This window comes from Pantherophis guttatus, chromosome 11 (genome assembly GCF_059756535.1).
Source record: "Pantherophis guttatus breed Tessera chromosome 11, ASM5975653v1, whole genome shotgun sequence".
NCBI classification, from domain to species: domain Eukaryota; kingdom Metazoa; phylum Chordata; class Lepidosauria; order Squamata; family Colubridae; genus Pantherophis; species Pantherophis guttatus.
This window is the reverse complement of record NC_142073.1, coordinates 19,263,334-19,280,555: the sequence shown is the minus strand read 5'-3', so window position 1 is coordinate 19,280,555 and position 17,222 is coordinate 19,263,334. Positions and strand designations below refer to the sequence as shown.

Here is a 17,222-nt window from a genome sequence, read left to right as displayed (position 1 = left end):
CATTCCTTCCTCCCTCCCTCCTTTTCTCCCTCCTTTCCTCCCTCCCTTCCTTCCTCCCTCCTTTCCTCCCTCCCTTCCTTCCTTCCTCCCTCCCTCCCTTCTTTCCTCCCTTCCTTCCTTCCTCCCTCCCGCCCTCCCTTCTTTCCTTCCTTTCTTCCTTCCTCCCTCCATTCCTCCCTCCCTCCCTCCCTTCCTTCCTCTCTCCTTCCCTCCCTCCCTCCCTCCCTTCCTTCCTTCTTTCTTTCCTTCCATCTTTATTCTCCTTTCTCCTTCCTTCCCCTCTTTCCTTATTTTTCCTTCCTTGCCGTCTTCCCATCTTCCCTTCTTTTTCTTTGTCTTTCCTCCTTCCCTTTCTCCTTTCCTGCCTCTTCTTGCATGCTCCTGTAGGAAGTTACCATCCACCCCTCTCCTAGAAAAACGAAATATTCTAGAAAAATATTCTTGGAAAGCGGCCCCCATGACTTTGCCCCAGAAAGACAAAAGACATCTTATCTACAACACAAAAGACCTTCAGGTCCAGGATGATGGGATTAAGACATGGCCCTCAGGACATGATAGGATTACCACATGGCACCTGGGAAGATTACATCACCCAGCAAGGCTCAACCAAGCTTGGGACTCAAAAACACAGCCTACAGAGTTGCCCCTGCATGGCCCCATGGGAGTCTGACAACCAATCAGAATACAAGCTCAAATTCAAAAGTCCAGAGAGGGCATAAAACCCAGGCACTCTCAGCATCTCCCCCCCCCTCTTTTAAAACCCATTAAAAACCATCTTTCTAAGCTGTCTCCATCAGTGGTGGGTTTCAAATTTTTTTAGTACCGGTTCTGTGGGTGTGGCTTGGTGGGTATGGCATGGCTTGGTGGGCGTGACGGGGAGGATACTGTAAAATCTCCATTCCCACCCCACTCCAGGGGAAAGATACTGTAAAATCTCCATTCCCCCACTACTCCAGGGGAAGGTTACTGCAAAATCCCCATTTCCTCCCAATCAGCTGGGACTCGGGAGGCAGAGAATAGATGGGGGCGGGGCCAGTCAGAATTTTTACTACCGGTTCTCCGAACTACTCAAAATTTCCGCTACCGGTTCTCCAGAACTCGTCAGAACCTGCTGAAACCCCACCTCTTGTCTCCATGTTTCCAGTGTCTTTTTCCCCGTTTGGAACTGAACCCAGATGGACATTTCTTCCAACACTCAAAAATGCAAGAGGGGAAACATTTCTCCTTTTGTTTTGTTTTTAGTTTGTTTTGATAGCCCTCTGCCAGCAAAAACAGAGCGCAGAGGGGCCGCGTGCACTCCCCCTCCCGCGACCCCCATTTTAGCTGGCAGAGGCATCGCGGGTCAGTGCTTTGTTGTTTCTAGTCCGGCCCCACGGGCCTGATCTAAGCATCCCGTGGGCCTTGAGTTTGACAACTTGCTCTAGAAGAAATGATTAAGATACATTTTTGTCTGCCCAATCACCTCACCTAAACTCTGAAACAATCTTCCGAGGAAATCCATATTTAATGGCACAGCAAAATGATTTAAACACACCCAAACGCCCCCGCATTTCCTTTTATAGATTTTAGTCGTGCTGCATAATCTGTTTTTCTTAACTATTTTTGTTGCTTGTACATTTGCATTGCTTCTTTTCTTCCGTTACATTTAGCTAGCACTGTAGGACGTTAGCCCTTAAGGCAGGGGTGCTATTCAACAGGTTCCGACAGGTTCTGGAGAACCGGTAGCAGAAATTTTGAGTAGTTTAGAGAACCGGTAGCGGAAATTTTGAGTAGTTCGGTGTGCTGGCAAATGCCACCTCTGGCTGGCCCCAGAGTGGAGTGGGAATGGAGATTTTGCAATATCCTTTCCCCAGGAGTGTGGAGGGAATGGGGATTTTGCAGTATCCTTCCCCTAGAGCGGGGTGGGAATGGAGATTTTGCAGCATCCTTCCCCTGCCATGCCCACCAAGCCACACCCACCAAGCCACGCCACACCCACCAAGCCACACTCACAGAACCAATAGTTAAAAAAATTAGATTTCACCACTGCCTTAAGGGTTCTAAGATGGTTTCAGATTCTTACTTTTCCAAAAAAAAAAATTCTTAATCTAGCTTTCTACAAATACATATCCTCTGAATCCATTAAAGAAATCCTCCCATTTTTGGCTCCTCTACTACAATCAGTTCCACATGTTATTGTAAAATAATCACAAACACCTCTGCAATAGTAACGCATATTGCTGCATCCTTTGATTAATAGAAAACAGGTACCTTTCCCCAAAATAAACCACCTCTGCCAAATAGATGACTAAGTAATGTGGCATTTGCAGCCTTTGTAAAAAAGCACAACAGAGAGTTGTGCAAAGGGTGTTGTGACTCTTATTAGACAAACACATTTATCACAGTGCAGCTTTTCGTGAGCCAGTATTTCAATGGATATTTACACCGTTACATTTAACTAGCACTGCAGGATGTTGTTAGCCCTTAAGGGCTGTAAGCTGGTTTCAGTTTCTTACTTTTGCATTTTTTCCCCTTAATCTAGCTTTCTACAAATAAATATCCTCTGAATCCATTGAAGAAATCCTCCCATTTTTGGCTCCCCAGTGGAATTCACTCCAGCTAGGAAAAGTCTGGTTTGCCTCCAAAAATCAAATTATCACAAGGGCCTTGTGAACTTTCAGTTACAGGTAGTCCTCGACTTATGACCCACAACTGAGCCCCAAATTTATGTTGCTAAGCAAAACAGTTGTTAACTGAGTTTTGCTCCATTTAAGACCTTTCTTGCCACAGTTAAGTGAATCACTGAAATTGTTAAGTTAGTAATATGGTTGTTAAGTGAGTCTAGCTTCCCCGTTGACTTTGCTCATCAGAAAGTCGCAAAAGCAAATCACATGACTCCGGGAACACTGCAACCGTCATAAATATGAACCAGTTGCAAAGCCTCCGAAATTTTGATCACGTGACCGAGGGGAGAGGCTGCGACGGTTGTTAAGTGTGAAAAAAATGGTCGCATTTTTTTTCCAGTGATGTCGTAACTTTGAGAAGTCACTAAACGAGCTGTTGTAAGTCAAGGACAACCTGTGGGTGGATTTGGATGCCCAAAATGCTCAGCAATAAATAGCGTGGTTGGGAATTTCTGAAACGGAGAGCTTCATATGATGAAAGAAAACTTGTCTTTGATACTGTAGACGGAGGAAAGTTTGGCTTTCTTTTTCTTTTTTAAGATGAAAGAACATTTTTTTGGTCAGCAAATGCTTTTTTTAGCCCTGATCTTTATACGCACATGTGTGGGTGCGTGGGTGGGTGGGTTTGGAAAAAAAAAATATATATATATATATATAAAATCTCCCATGCTCGACCAATCCTGGCTTTGATTGTATGAAAATTAAAGTGTCTTTCCTTGACATTTTGATGTGGGTCTGGTGTTAATTTGGTTTGTATGTTGTAAATATTAGTGCTGCCCAGAGTAAAATCTGGCCTTTAGTAAGAAAAATCTATTCTGGCAAAGTTTCGGGAAGATGTGAGTGTGCATTTTCTTTGTGGGAGAGATTCCCAGAGGTTTTTATGCAATGTTATATGGGATATGAGCTCTCTGTGTTCAAAAGCCTGAGAGAAACGTATATTGTTTATTTTTTAAAAAAAGCATCACCAGAGTGTTCCCATTAAGTCTTCTCTTTTTTCTTCCCTTGTCAGCAGCCGGCTGATTGAGTAAAGATTTTCAGAGATCGACTGCTTCTTTTCGCTGGGTTTAAAAAACCCCTTTGCCTGAAAAGTCTCCTCGAACTTGGAAGGAAACGGTGTTCATTTTTTATCCAAGGGGGGGAAAAATATATATATATATATATATATTGCAAGCATCTCATTTAGCTTGTGGACTTCCTTTGGATCCAGTGATGGTGATGCTTCTGTGGCTACTCTTTTTGTTTGTGGACATTTTGGGATCCGGAGCTACTGATGAATCCTTGAGAACTGAAGTTCTTGAACTCATGGAGGCATCTCGGCTAATCGATGGGTATGTGGATTTCCTTTCTTGCAGACATAGAATAGCAAAGCCACGATTTGACCAGAATCATATTCTGATAAGGTGGCACTGTGGCTCAGTGGTTAAGGCGCTGGGCTCATCAACTGGAAAGCTGGCAGTCCAGGTTCGAGACCCAAGTGCCACACACGATGGGGTGAGCTCCTGTTCCTTGCCCCAGCTCCTGCTCGCCTGGCAGTTCAAAAGCATGCAAATGCGAGTAGATTAATAGATATCACTCCAGTGGGAAGGTAACCATGCTCCATGATGTCATGCTAGCCACAAGGCCACGGAAATGTCTTCAAACAGCCGTTGGCTCAATGGCCTTGAAACAGAGATGAGCACAGTGCCTTATGATTGGCATATTCTGATAACTTTCTATTTGTTTTCTCTCTTTGCGTCTTTGTGCACGGAACACTGTTACCTTCCCACCAAAAGTGGTCCCTATTTTTCTACTTGCATTTTTTACCTGCTTTCGAACTGCTAGGTTGGCAGAAGCTGGGACAAGTAACGGGAGCTCACCCCGTTATGCGGTGCTAGGGATTCAAACTGCTGAACTGCTGACCTTTCGATCGACAAGCTCAGCGTCTTAGCCATCGCGTCCTTTACGCGTCCCTTCAATGTTTAGGAAGAGGAAAATGTCCAGCTTGCAGCCCTTTCAAGGAACCATTTCTTGTAGTAGATTAAATTTTCATGTGCCAAAAAAATAAAAATAAAGAAATAGCTCATCAATCCAAGATCAGCCTTTAGGGAAGATGACAATCCCTTGTCTTGTCTTTCAGACACAACGATCTGCCCTTGAAATTAAGATGGTTTCACCAAAACAAGCTAAGCACAATTGACTTGAAGAAACTCAGCAATACCAACACCAACATTGAGAAGCTTCAGGCTGGCCATGTTGGGGTGCAGGTAAGTGCTACCTGAGTTTCAAGCTAAGCTGGAGGCTAAGAAGTAGATACATGCCAGAATGGAGTGTTGGTAGAAATATCCATCTGGTTCAGTTCCAAGCCAGGAGAAAGATACTGGAAACATGGAGGCTGATTGGAAAGAGGGTTTAATGGTGAAGCAGAACCACCAAGCATATGTGATTCTGGGTAGCAGACCACATGGAGTTGAGAGTGAGGGATTTTTATACCTTCTCTTGGGCTTTGAACTTGAATTTCCTGTTCCTGCGCAAGGACATATATTCTATTGGCTGTTGTCAAACTCCCATAGGGCCGTGTAGGGATCATGCTAGTTTGGTTGACATTTGCTGGATGATGCAATGTCCCCAGGTGATTTGTGCCATGTGGTGAGCTACGCGGCTAGATGGGTTAATCCTATTATGTCCTGGAGGGTCATGTCTTAATCCCATCACCCTGGAGCTGGAGGTCTTTTGTCTTGTAGATAGGCTGGCCCAGTCTTTCTTAATGGGCACCAAATATCTGCTGGGGCCAGGGAGCTGCTTTCTGTCTTTAAAACCTGTTTCTTCTTTTACCACCCAGGGAAATATAATATTCTGCCTTTTTAATATTTCTCCAAATATTTCATTCTTCATTCTTCTAGCAGAGGGGTGGGTGCTAACTTTCTACATCAGCATTGGTGAAAAAAAACTTGGTGCAAAGAAGCGAAGCGTTGAATTGATAACAGCAGTTGCTATCTTTATTTTACTGGTTTATTCGATTTTTTAAAATCCTGCCTTTATTACTTTTATAAATAACTCAAGGTGGGCAAACGTAGTTTATACTCATTCCTCCTCCTATGTTCTAAATCTTCCCAGTTTTGGTCAGTCTACGTTCTCTGCAGTGCACAGGACAAAGACGCTGTGCGTTTGACACTAGAACAAATTGATGTGGTCAAACGGATGTGTGAAGACTACAAAGAACTGGAACTGCTGACATCTCCGGAGGGTAAATTTTGTTTCCTTTGCTCAATGAAAGAAACGTTAGGCAGGAACACGAGAGATAAGAAACGTGCATTCTTTTCCCGTTTTCATGAAAAACAACGTAGTTGACCTAACAGCATAAGAATGCAATTGTCTGTAAACTCAAGAATATTTAGCAAACTCATTCTTCTACAATCCCTTTAGTTAATCGTTAAAACGGAGCTATTTACAGGGGGGTGGGAAAGTATCAGTAGGCTCTGAGGAACATCAGAAGAAAACTTTAGAACAAGGACAGGCAGTACTTGCTTAAAAACCTCTCAGTAGGTGGGAGGATGGAACATCTGCAGCGGAAAATTATAGCATACAATTTTTCATTTGGAGGAGATTAACTTTATCTCCTTAATTTTAAAGGTGTTAAGCTTGGCAAAGATCTGCAACCCAAGGCTGGAGATACATCTAAGGCAGGGATCCTCAAACTTGGCAGCTTTTAAGACTTGTGGACTTCAACTCCCAGAATTCTCCAGCCAGCATAGCTGGAGAATGGAGAATTCTGGGAGTTGAAGTCCACAAGTCTTACTTTTATTTTTACTTTTATTTGATTTATATACCGCCCTACTCCCGAAGGACTCAGGGCGGTGAACAGCCAACAATAAAATACATACATACAAAATTTAAAAAGCAGAGATAAAATCAAATTAAATAGTTTGGCCCAGACAAATTTAAAACCCAATCAATTTAAAGTCTTAAAGCTGCCAAGTTTGAGGATCCCTGCCTTAGATGTATCTCCAACCTTGGGTTGCAGATCTTTGCCAAGCTTAACACCTTAGCGACAGAAATTTTGGGCTCAATGGTGGTCGTACGTCAAAGACTGCCTGTAAAACAGCCTCTAAACCAGGAGTGTCCAACGTCGGCAGCTTTAAGAGTTGTGGACTTCAGCTCCCAGAATTCCCCGGTTGGCTGGCTAAGGAATTCTGGGAATTGAAGTCCACGAGTCTTAAATGTTGTCAAAGTTGGCCACACCTGCTCTAAACAATAGGCTTCCTCTGATGATCTGTCTTTTAAAGTAGAATGCTCTCTTTCTGTTTCGACTCCAGGCATTGAGAATCTTAGCCACGATAAGATAGGATGCTTGATCGGCATTGAAGGTGGTCACTCCATGGACAGCAGTCTGGCCACCTTGAGGATGTTCTATGACCTGGGTGTCCGGTACATGACTTTGACGCATATGTGCAACACTCCCTGGTAATCCACAGAGAAGAATGTTTTTTTTTCAGAGATGGATTGTTATGATAGTCGCCACTGTTGCTTTAAATCAGAGGTGTCAAACTCGATTTCATTGAGGGCTGCATCAGGGCAGTGGTGGGATTCAAATAATTTAACATCCGGTTCTCTGCCCTAATGATCGGCTGGGTGGGTGTGGCCATTGTGGGGTGTGGCCACGGGGTATGAGAGGCAGCACTCGGCCTCTTGCACCCCCCCTGGGAGCAAAATTGAGACGCGTGGGGGGCGCTGGCCGCCCACGCCCTGTTTTGGGCCTAATAGGCCTCACTGCAGCCTCCTGGGAGCAAAAATGGGGTGACTTCTGGAAGGGGCAGGAAGGGGAAGGGTGGGGCCAGCCAGCAATTTAACAACCGGTTCTGCCGAAGTGTTGCGAACCGGTTGAATCCCACCACTGCATCTGGGTTGTGTTTGACCTCGGGGGCCAGGATGGGCGTGGCCAGTTTGATGTCACTTGTGTTGGGGGGCACCTGTGGTGGCCTGAGTGCTTTGCCAGCAAAAATGGGCTCCTGAGCTCTGTTTTCAGCCGCGACAGCCTCCTGCCACCTTCTCCCAGTAAAAACAGAGCTCAGGGGGCCCCCCGAGCTCCATTTTCACTGGCAGAAGGTGGCAGGTCATCACAGCCAAAAACAGAGCCTGCAAGGGCCACGTGTGGCCCTCCTGAGCTCCATTTTCACTGGCAGAGATGGGCCAGATCTAAGCACCCCACAAGCTGGATCTAGCCCACGGGCCGTGAGTTTGACACCCCTGCTTTAAATAATATGGTTTAAGAAAACGAATTGCAGGCAGTCCCTGACTTAAAACCATTTGTTTCGTGATCATTTGACGTTACAACAGCATTAAAAATGTCATGCGTGGCCAGTTCTCACACTTAACGAACGTCATAACATCCTCACAATCACACACGATCTAAATTTGGGCATTTGGCAACCAGCATGTATTAACAATGATGGCAGCATCCTCAGGGTCCCTTGATCATGATCGGTGGCCTTCCCAGTTGGCTTTCGACAAGTAAAAAATGTGAGGGAAAAAAATGTGAAAAATAAAACACATCAATAACGGGGGAAGTTGGATTCTTTTAATGATTCGGTGATTCACTTAACAACTCCAGTGGTTTGTGGGGGGGGGGAAAAGCCATAAAATCAGGTGCAATCATATTTTAGATAATTTAAATGGATGAAGTCTGGAGTTTATTGAAGGAAGGATTACATAAAAATATGATTAATAAATATATTATGACTGTTTTACTTGTACTGTATATTTAAGAATACTGTTAGAATTCCTGTATACTGTTAAATGTTCCTGAATATTGTTAAAATTTCTGAGGACTGTTAAAATTCAGAGGTGAAGAAGCTTCTTGGATGAGAAGCGAAATGTCTTCAAAGAAAAACCAGAAACTCCTGTTGCCTCTTGAGAAAGCACTTTTGGGACAACCAGGACTTGGATGAGAATCTCCATAGATATGTTAAAATTCCTATTTAAACATTGAAATATTTTCATGACACTTTTACAACCTTTGATTTGAATGCCTTTCAACCTTTCACCTTTCATTTGAATTTTTTGTTTATTTTTAGGGCAGAAACTTCAACGAAAGGCAAAAATAATTTCTATCCTGCTGTTAAAGGCTTGACTCCTTTTGGCATCGTAAGAGAAAGTTTTAAGTGTAACTTAGCAAGTGACTTGAATTCAGTGGTGGAATTCAATTTTTTTTTACTACCGGTTCTGTGGGCGTGGCTTGGTGGGCGTGGCTTGGTGGGCATGGCAGGGGAAGGATACTGCAAAATCTCCATTCCCACCCCACTCCTGGGGGAAGGATATAGCAAAATCTGCATTCCCACCCCACTCTGGGGCCAGCCAGAGATGGTATTTGCCGGTTCTCCAAACTACTCAAAATTTCCGCTACCGGTTCTCCAGAACCTGTCAGAACCTGCTGAATAGCACCCCTGCTTGAGTTGATATTGTCCCTCTGATGTTCTCTTACATAAGGGAGATCTGGGAATTAATCTACAAGGGTGTCTTGATGAGAATCCACCATAATCAGTATTTAATTATGATGAAGATCCTGGTGGTATATGCCATCAAGTTGTTGACACTTAGAGAGTACATAAATAGATCTTCTCCATGAAGATCTCCCCTTAATCTGGTCTTCAAGGCTTCCAACAGTGCATCTATCACCACATTACTGCCAATTGTCCTCTTCTCCTCTTTCCTTCCATCTATGCCAGCATCAAAGCCTTCTCCAGAGAGCTAGGTCTTGGCATAATATGTCTGAAGTAGGCCTTGTCTTCTTCACATAGTGTGAGCCTGGTCATTTATGTCTCAAGTGAGAATTCTCAGTTCATTTGTTTGATGGTCCATTGGTTGGCTGGGAAATTCTGGGAGTTGAAGTCCACAGGTCTTTAAAGTTGCCAAGGTTGGACACTCCTGCTTTGAAGAATTCTTCGTATTAACTGAAAGTCTCCTTGGAGGGATTGTACATCCTGAAAGGCAAGTTATAGATAATTTTAATTGAGAAATAAATACATTCTTGAGGCATTGGTTGCATAGTTACCTGGAATTAATAAGAATGCCCATTCCATTCTGTTTATATCTAGGAAACGTTTTTATTCTTCTCGCTAACCAAAAGAGATCCAAAATATCTCATTAATATGAAGCAGTCCCTTTCCTCAGGCTTATAATTTATTTCATTGTTACTTGAAGAAACATTAAGCCCAATCTTCTATTGAGTTGAGTTCAAGATAAATTCTTCCTTTTCTCTGGCATCTTTCTTCTTCCATTCTTTTTACCGATTGTTCTTCTTCCAATTTCTTCCACATCCCTTAGCAACCTTCATCCTAACTCGGTCTTCCCCACCCTTCTAGCCTCCAGAAATACTTGATTCCTTCGGCATTTCTTCTTGTAGAAGATCTGCACATGGGTGGGCAGGACATGCCAATCTTGACCATCTTGATTGGACATGCTGAATAGCTTTAGACTTTCTTCCCAACAAGAAAATGGAAGACTTGAATTGGAGATGTGTTGGTTGGAAGAAAACTTTGAACAGCACTCGAGAAATGAATGTTGTATTGTGATTTTGGGGAGGATGGTCAAGATCCCAGCTTTAGACGAGAGAGTGTTTCTGTGTCACTGTACCACAATATCTACTGTATTTTCTCCAGGAAGTGGTGAAGGAGATGAATCGCCTCGGGATGATGGTAGACCTATCTCACACCTCTTATGAGACAGCAAAAGACGTTCTTAGGGTCTCCAGAGCCCCTGTCATTTTCAGCCATTCTTCTGCCTACTCTGTCTGCCACCACCACAGGAATGTTCAAGATGACATTCTCCTAAAGCTTGTGAGTCTTGTTTTCCAGATCATCATGCACGAAAGGAAGGTCTCCCTCAGCCAGAGACCCTTTAAAGTCCTGGATTTCCATTATTCCCGGTCACCTAAATTGCACGTTGTCAAACAAAACATTGGGTTACAACCACTTGGTCTTTCTAATTTCAGATAATGCCCAAGGTTGATGTAAGATCAAAAGGCATTCCTAGAACGATGGCTGATGGAAGACATCATGATGACACCACGATGCCGTCATGATGGCAGGGGTCTCCAAACTTGCTTCATTTCATAAAATCCCCATAATTGAAGTCCCCATCATTCACAAGTCTTAAAGTTGCCAACTTTGGACACCCTTGTGGTAGAGAGAAGTGGTTTGCTTTGCAACATACTACTTCTCTGATGAGTTGGGGGCAGGCCTTTGATAGGCATCAAGAGAGGCTTCCATGGTACAAGAATGGTTGTGGGCTCTATGTAGCCTAATGCTGGTTTGATGTTTTGCAGTGATCCCATTCCAGATATCTTCCCTTGACATGGACCTACTTTTATTTTCCCCTAGCAAGTTTCCTGAAAAGTGACCCAGCTATTTTAAAAGAGTTTCCAGACAGTTGCTATCTTTGTACCCTATGTACACCAAAACAATTTTGGGGAATCCAATCTAAAGCATTGCACAGCCCTCGGAACTGGATATTTGACTTATTTAATCTTTCCCTTGTTTTATAGAAAGAGAACCATGGAATTATAATGGTGACGTTCCCTGTGAAGTTTTTGGCTTGTGGAAATAAGACAGTTAACATTTCAACTGTTGCAGGTTTGCAAACATTGTGCTGTTCCTATATACAGGTAGTCCTTGACTTACAACCATTCATTTAGCAACTGTTCCAAATTACAAGGGTTACTGAAAAAAGTGACTTACAACCAGCCCATGTACCTAAGACCATTGCAGCATCTCCAAAGTTATGTGACCAAAATTTGGGCACTTAGCAATTGATATTGATATTTATGATGATGTCAGCATCCCCAAGTCATGTGATCCCCATTTGCAACCTTCCCAGCTGGTTTCTGACAAGTAAAATCAATGGGGAAACTTGGATAAAGCATTGTCAGATGCAAAAACTCAGGACCATTTGTGTAGGTTGCAACAGAAATGATTTATTGAAGCCTATACACAAGAATCTAAAAGGGACATGGTGGCTCAGTGGCTAAGGTGCTGAGCTTGTTGATCGAAAGGTTGGCAGTTCAGCGGTTCGAATCCCTAGTGCCGCGTAACGGGGTGAGCGCCCTTTACTTGTCCCAGTTTCTGCCAACCTAGCAGTTCGAAAGCACGTCAAAAATGCAAGTAGAAAAATAGGGACCACCTTTGGTGGGAAGATAACAGCGTTCCGTGTGCCTTTGGCGTTGAGTCATGCCGGCCACATGACCACGGAGACGTCTTCGGACAGCGCTGGCTCTTCGGCTTTGAAATGGAGATGAGCACCGCCCCCTAGAGTCGGGAATGATTAGCACGTATGTGCGAGGGGAACCTTTACCTTTTACCTATACACAAGAATCAAGTACACTAATGGTCAGCACTAAATTGGCACTAGATTAAGGCCAATGAATTCATGGGATTGGACTGGGGTTTCTGTGGCAACATAAGGAGTCTAAACTGATGACATGTTTTACTCCGCCCTCCAACTCTGCCTGTTCCTCTTCCAGAAGCATTTCTCCTTTATCCATGCTGTGTTCTGATGCTGTCTCATCTTCTCCATTTTTTGTTGAAAAAAAAAAATCCAGATCACTTCGACCACATAAAGAAAATTGCAGGTTCATTTTCAATAGGAATTGGCGGTGACTATGATGGAGAATCTCGGTTAGTAAGTGAATTACAGTATTGTTTGGTGGTGCGCAAAAACATTTCCCTTTCAAATTATTATACATTGACATGTAATTCATATTCAATCATTTGGGAAGTGTTTTGAACTCAAACCAAAACCCTTCGGATTTATCCTAACCTTATCAAAAATCATTTAGATAAACCATTCTATAACAAAAAATTATATTAAAAATTCTATGTGATTCTATAAAAAAAAATCACAAGGTACAACTGGATAAAATTATTGGAATTGCCCAGCTTCTTTTTTAAAAAATATATTCTTAGAATGCTTACGAGTCTCTCATGAGCAGGCATTTTACTAGAAGCAAAAGCTGACAATTAATTTTCTTACTTCCTAATCTGGCTGTGGTTTTGCTAAGAAACAGACATTTAGTTTGTGCCACTCGTGTCTTGACTGACAGATTTCCTACGGGACTGGAAGATGTTTCAAAATATCCAAACTTAATTGAAGAACTGCTGAGGAGAGGCTGGACCAAGGAAGAACTTCGTGGGGTTCTGAGGGAGAACTTACTTCGTGTTTTCAAAGAAGTAGAAAATGTAAGAGCTTCTCATTCTATGACATTTGATTCTTAGCTTTGCTCTTTAGCAATATTAATTCCTGATGGCAGACACTTCTATAGATCTTGGAGCCCACAGTGACAATCCTAAATTGTCGATCGACATCATAAAATACTACTTCTCTTGGTTCAAGGATGGCAACGAGCTTGGCGTGAGCCTAGAGTGACCCCAAACAGCGAGATGGGTGGTACACAAATAGCAATAGCAATAGCACTTAGACTTATATACCGCTTCACAGGGCTTTACAGCCCTCTCTAAGCGGTTTACAGTCTTCCTCTTGCCCCCAACAATCTGGGTCCTCATTTTACCCACCTCGGAAGGATGGAAGGCCGAGTCAACCTTGAGCCTGATGAGAATCGAACTGGTGGCAGTTGGCAGTCAGCAGAAATAGCCTGAAGCACTGCATTCTTAACCACTGCACTACCCCATCTCTTAAATATAGATAGGATGGATGAATGGATGGATGGATGGATGGATAGATAGATAGATAGATAGATAGATAGATAGATAGATAGATAGATAGATAGATAGGCAGGCAGGCAGGCAGGCAGGCAGGCAGGCAGGCAGGCAGGCAGGCAAACAGACATAGAGAGATAGATAGCAATAGCAATAGCACTTATATACTGCTTCACAGTGCTTTACAGCCCTCACTAAGCGGGTTACAGAGTCAGCCACTTGCCCCCAACAATCTGGGTCCTCACTTCACCCACCTCGGAAGGATGGAAGGCTGAGTCAACCTTGAGCCTGGTGAGATTCGATCTACCAAACTGCTGGCACCCGGTGATCAGCAGAAGTAGCCTGCAGGACTGCACTCTGACCACTGCGCCACCGAGGCTCTTTGTAATAAATATGATTTCAGATGTTTGTATTTCGTGCAAAGGGATTTGGCCCTAACTCTGAACTTCCCTAGGTAAAGGAGAGCTCGCGCGAGAAGGCAAGTGAAGTTGAAATCCCACCTGGACAGGTGGATCAAAGCTGTCGCCTAGAGCTGAGGCCTCCAGCTTCATCCAGGAACAATTCCTGCAGACTGATTCGCCTGGGGCTATTCGAAAGCCTCGTCTTCGCTCTAGGAATGTACCTGACGCTACCCTGATCTTGATTCTGGCAACGGCGCCAAAGACTGCTTCTTCCAAAGTTAAGATAGATACGAAGAACAGCAACACTACTTATCGCCACTAAGTCTGGGACCGTCAATGCTTCCTGCTTCAATTTGCACAAAAGTGACCCAAAGGTGCTTTCTCAAAAGGCAACTGGACTTTCTTGGGTTGTTTTTTTTTCCCCTTGAAAAAGTTTCGCTTCTCATCCAAGAAGCTTATTCAGTTCATGGATGAGAAGCGAAAGGAAGTCCAGTTGCCTTTTGGAAAAGCACCGATGGGACAACCATGACCTGGATGACTTTAACAGATTAACAGAGTTTGGAAAGGACCTTAAAAGTAGGTCATCTAGTCCAACCCCCCACCTAAGCAGGAGACCCTGCACCATCTCTGACAAATGGCAATCCAGTCTGTTCTTGAAACTCTCCAGGGATGAAGCTCCCACAACTTCCGAAGGCAACTTCTGTTCCATGGGTTGATTGTCAGAAAGTTCCTCCTTATTTCCAGGTTGAATCTCTCCTTGTTCAGGTTCCATCCATTATTCCTTGTCTGGCCTTCAGGTGCTTTGGAAAATAGGTTGACCCCCTTCCTCTCTGTGGCAGACCCTCAAATATTGGAAGACTGCTATCCTGTCTCCCCTGGTCCTTCTCTTCACTAGGCTAGCCATGCCCAGTTCCTGCAACCGTTCTTCATATGTTTTAGTCTCCCCTAATCATCCTGGTTGATTCTCAGATTCTGACTGAGAATCTCCATAGACATTCGCTAAAAGGATGAGAAGATTTTGGGGTACCAAAGGAAGACCTGCTTTAACAGATTCTTATTTGCCATTCACACCACCTGGGTACATGCATAGTTACAGGCTCAGCTCAGAATGAAATCCAGTCACATTCAATAACTAAACAGCACATTCCGGTGATGTTTAATTCCTGTTAAATTCTGTGGGACTTCCTCTAAGTTCTTTCTTCAAGTAAACACGAATGGGTTAGTACTGTTTTTTTTTTTAATTTGATTTATATGCCGCCCTTCTCCGGAGACTCAGGGCGGCTTACAGTGCGTTAAGCAATAGCCTTCATACTTTTGTATATTTATACAAAGTCAGCTTATTGCCCCCACAGTCTGGGTCCTCAATTTACCTACCTTAGAAAGGATGGAAGGCTGAGTCAACCTTGAGCCTGGCGAGATTCGATCTTACTTTAATTGCAGACAGCTGGTGTTAAATTACAGTGCTTCTGTCTGTTGAGCTATCCAGGCTTATTTCTTATTCCTTTGGTTAATCCATGTGATGGCATAGGGATCTCCCCATGAAAGATGGTGCTGTGAAAAAATTTACAAGTAGTCCTTGACTTACAACAGTTTGTTTAGTTCAAAGTTACGATAGCCCTGGAAAAAGTGATTCATGACCATTTCCCCCGCAACCGTTACAGCATCCCCATGGTCACGTGATCAAAATGCTCGGCTACTGACTCACATTTATGACAGTTGCAGTGTCCTGGGGTCATGATTTGCGACCGTCCTGACAAGCAAAGTCAACGGGGAAGCCAGATTGACTTAACCACCATGTTACTAACTTAACAACTGCAGTGATTCACTTAACAACTATGTCAAGAAAAATCGTAGAATGGGGCAAACCTCACTTAACAATTGCCTCGCTTAACAACTGAAAATTTCGGTGCCATTGTGGTCGTAAGGACTTCCTGTATTGTAGATATGTGAAATGAAGTACAGCAGTGGCCAAAATTGTGGAGACCTTTTGGGAAAAGTGTATTTTTGAGGTTTGATGGCTAAAAACACCACTTTTTTGTGGGGAGTTTCAAGATAATCCTATTCCACTGCTGGAACGGCCTGAGAATAGCCCAGACCTTTACCCAATTGAAAATCTATGGAGCTGACTAAAGAAACTTGTGAGTCAGAAGTGGCCCAGCAATAAAACCCAGTTAATAGAAGCAATCCTTCAATCTTGGTTTCACATTATAACAGCTGCAGAACTCAAAGACTTGATTCACTCCATGGGAAGACGTTGTAAGGCTGTAATTCATGCTAAAGGTTACCCAACGAAGTATTAACTGAGATGGTGATCATTTTTGTATATCTCATTTTTTCTATGGTGATAATTCTTGTGTATCTCGTTTTTTCTACGTGTTTCCCTTTTCTTCTTTATACTGGAACTGCTATTCTAATAGTAAATCCTTCATAAAAGTTATTGCATTACATTCTTGATTAAATTATCTTTCCACTGATGTATAATTTTATGGTACTATTCCCCCCCCCCAAAAGTAGTGTTATTAGCTAGTTTTAGAAAATACACTTTTCGCAAAAGGTTTCCACAATTTTGGCCACTACTGTATGTTGGAATCCTGAAAATGGAGGAAGACAGATTACAATACTGAGCAACTCCCCATTCGCAGTTCCTAAACTAGGTGTCCTCCAGATCAGGTTTAACACTGAGGTTGTCTGAAGACCTCAAGAATCTGTCCGAGATATTTTTAAGTGCAGTTTTTGTGAATCAGATGATCAATAGGCCAACATTTGGAGATTGCTTGGATGGAAAACCCAGGATAAATTCTTTCTAGTCTTTCTTATCTCTTATTTATAGTTTAATGTTCTATCAGTTTTAGAAAGACCATGCTTTAACAGTTTGCTATTAGCTGCTTTATGCAATCTTAGCAGGTATTAAATGCTAACCCTAACCCCTAACCTCTAACCCTAACCCTAAGTGTATTGCAACCTTATGTGTCCAATAAATAAATGTCAACTGAGAACTGGATTAAAAAGTAACGTTTAGGAGAATTTGATTTTATTTGATTTGATTTTCTGAATAGTTTTTATCCCAGAGCTATAATTTATTTATTTATTTATTTATTGGTTCAATTTATATGCCGCCCTTCTCCGGAGACTCAGGGCGGCTTACAATGCGTTAAGCAATAGCCTTCATACTTTTGTATATATCTGCTTAGTAGGGCTTTTGGCCTCCCCTAAGCGGTGTTCTTTTTTATACAAAGTCAGCTTATTGCCCCCACAATCCGGGTCCTCATTTTACCTACCTCGGAAAGATGGAAGGCTGAGTCAACCTTGAGCCTGGTGAGATTTGAACTCGCAGTAATTGCAGGCAGCTGGCAATAATTGCACTCAACAATGAACTAAAGGGCCACCATCAGTGAGCTGTTGGAAAGCATTACTTGGTCTGTTGTGTGGATGTTTGGGTGGTTTAGGGGTGGGGAATTGTGGTGATGGGGAGT

General features: G+C 43.0%; 1 protein-coding gene across 1 annotated transcript in view; it reads left to right on the top strand.

Moving 5' to 3' along the window:
• Positions 1-16,761, top strand: part of LOC117670363 (dipeptidase 2-like) — a 66,462-nt gene extending 49,701 nt beyond the window's left edge. Inside the window, exons 4-13 of the mRNA XM_087877310.1 lie at positions 3,676-3,991; positions 4,780-4,906; positions 5,757-5,886; positions 6,956-7,103; positions 8,714-8,783; positions 10,298-10,474; positions 11,182-11,269; positions 12,235-12,310; positions 12,736-12,871; positions 13,803-16,761. Of these exons, the coding sequence (XP_087733436.1) occupies positions 3,873-3,991; positions 4,780-4,906; positions 5,757-5,886; positions 6,956-7,103; positions 8,714-8,783; positions 10,298-10,474; positions 11,182-11,269; positions 12,235-12,310; positions 12,736-12,871; positions 13,803-13,985 (1,254 nt within the window). The 5' untranslated portion in view covers positions 3,676-3,872 and the 3' untranslated portion in view covers positions 13,986-16,761. The remainder of the gene's footprint in view (positions 1-3,675; positions 3,992-4,779; positions 4,907-5,756; positions 5,887-6,955; positions 7,104-8,713; positions 8,784-10,297; positions 10,475-11,181; positions 11,270-12,234; positions 12,311-12,735; positions 12,872-13,802) is intronic.
• The last annotated feature ends 461 nt before the right edge of the window (positions 16,762-17,222 follow it).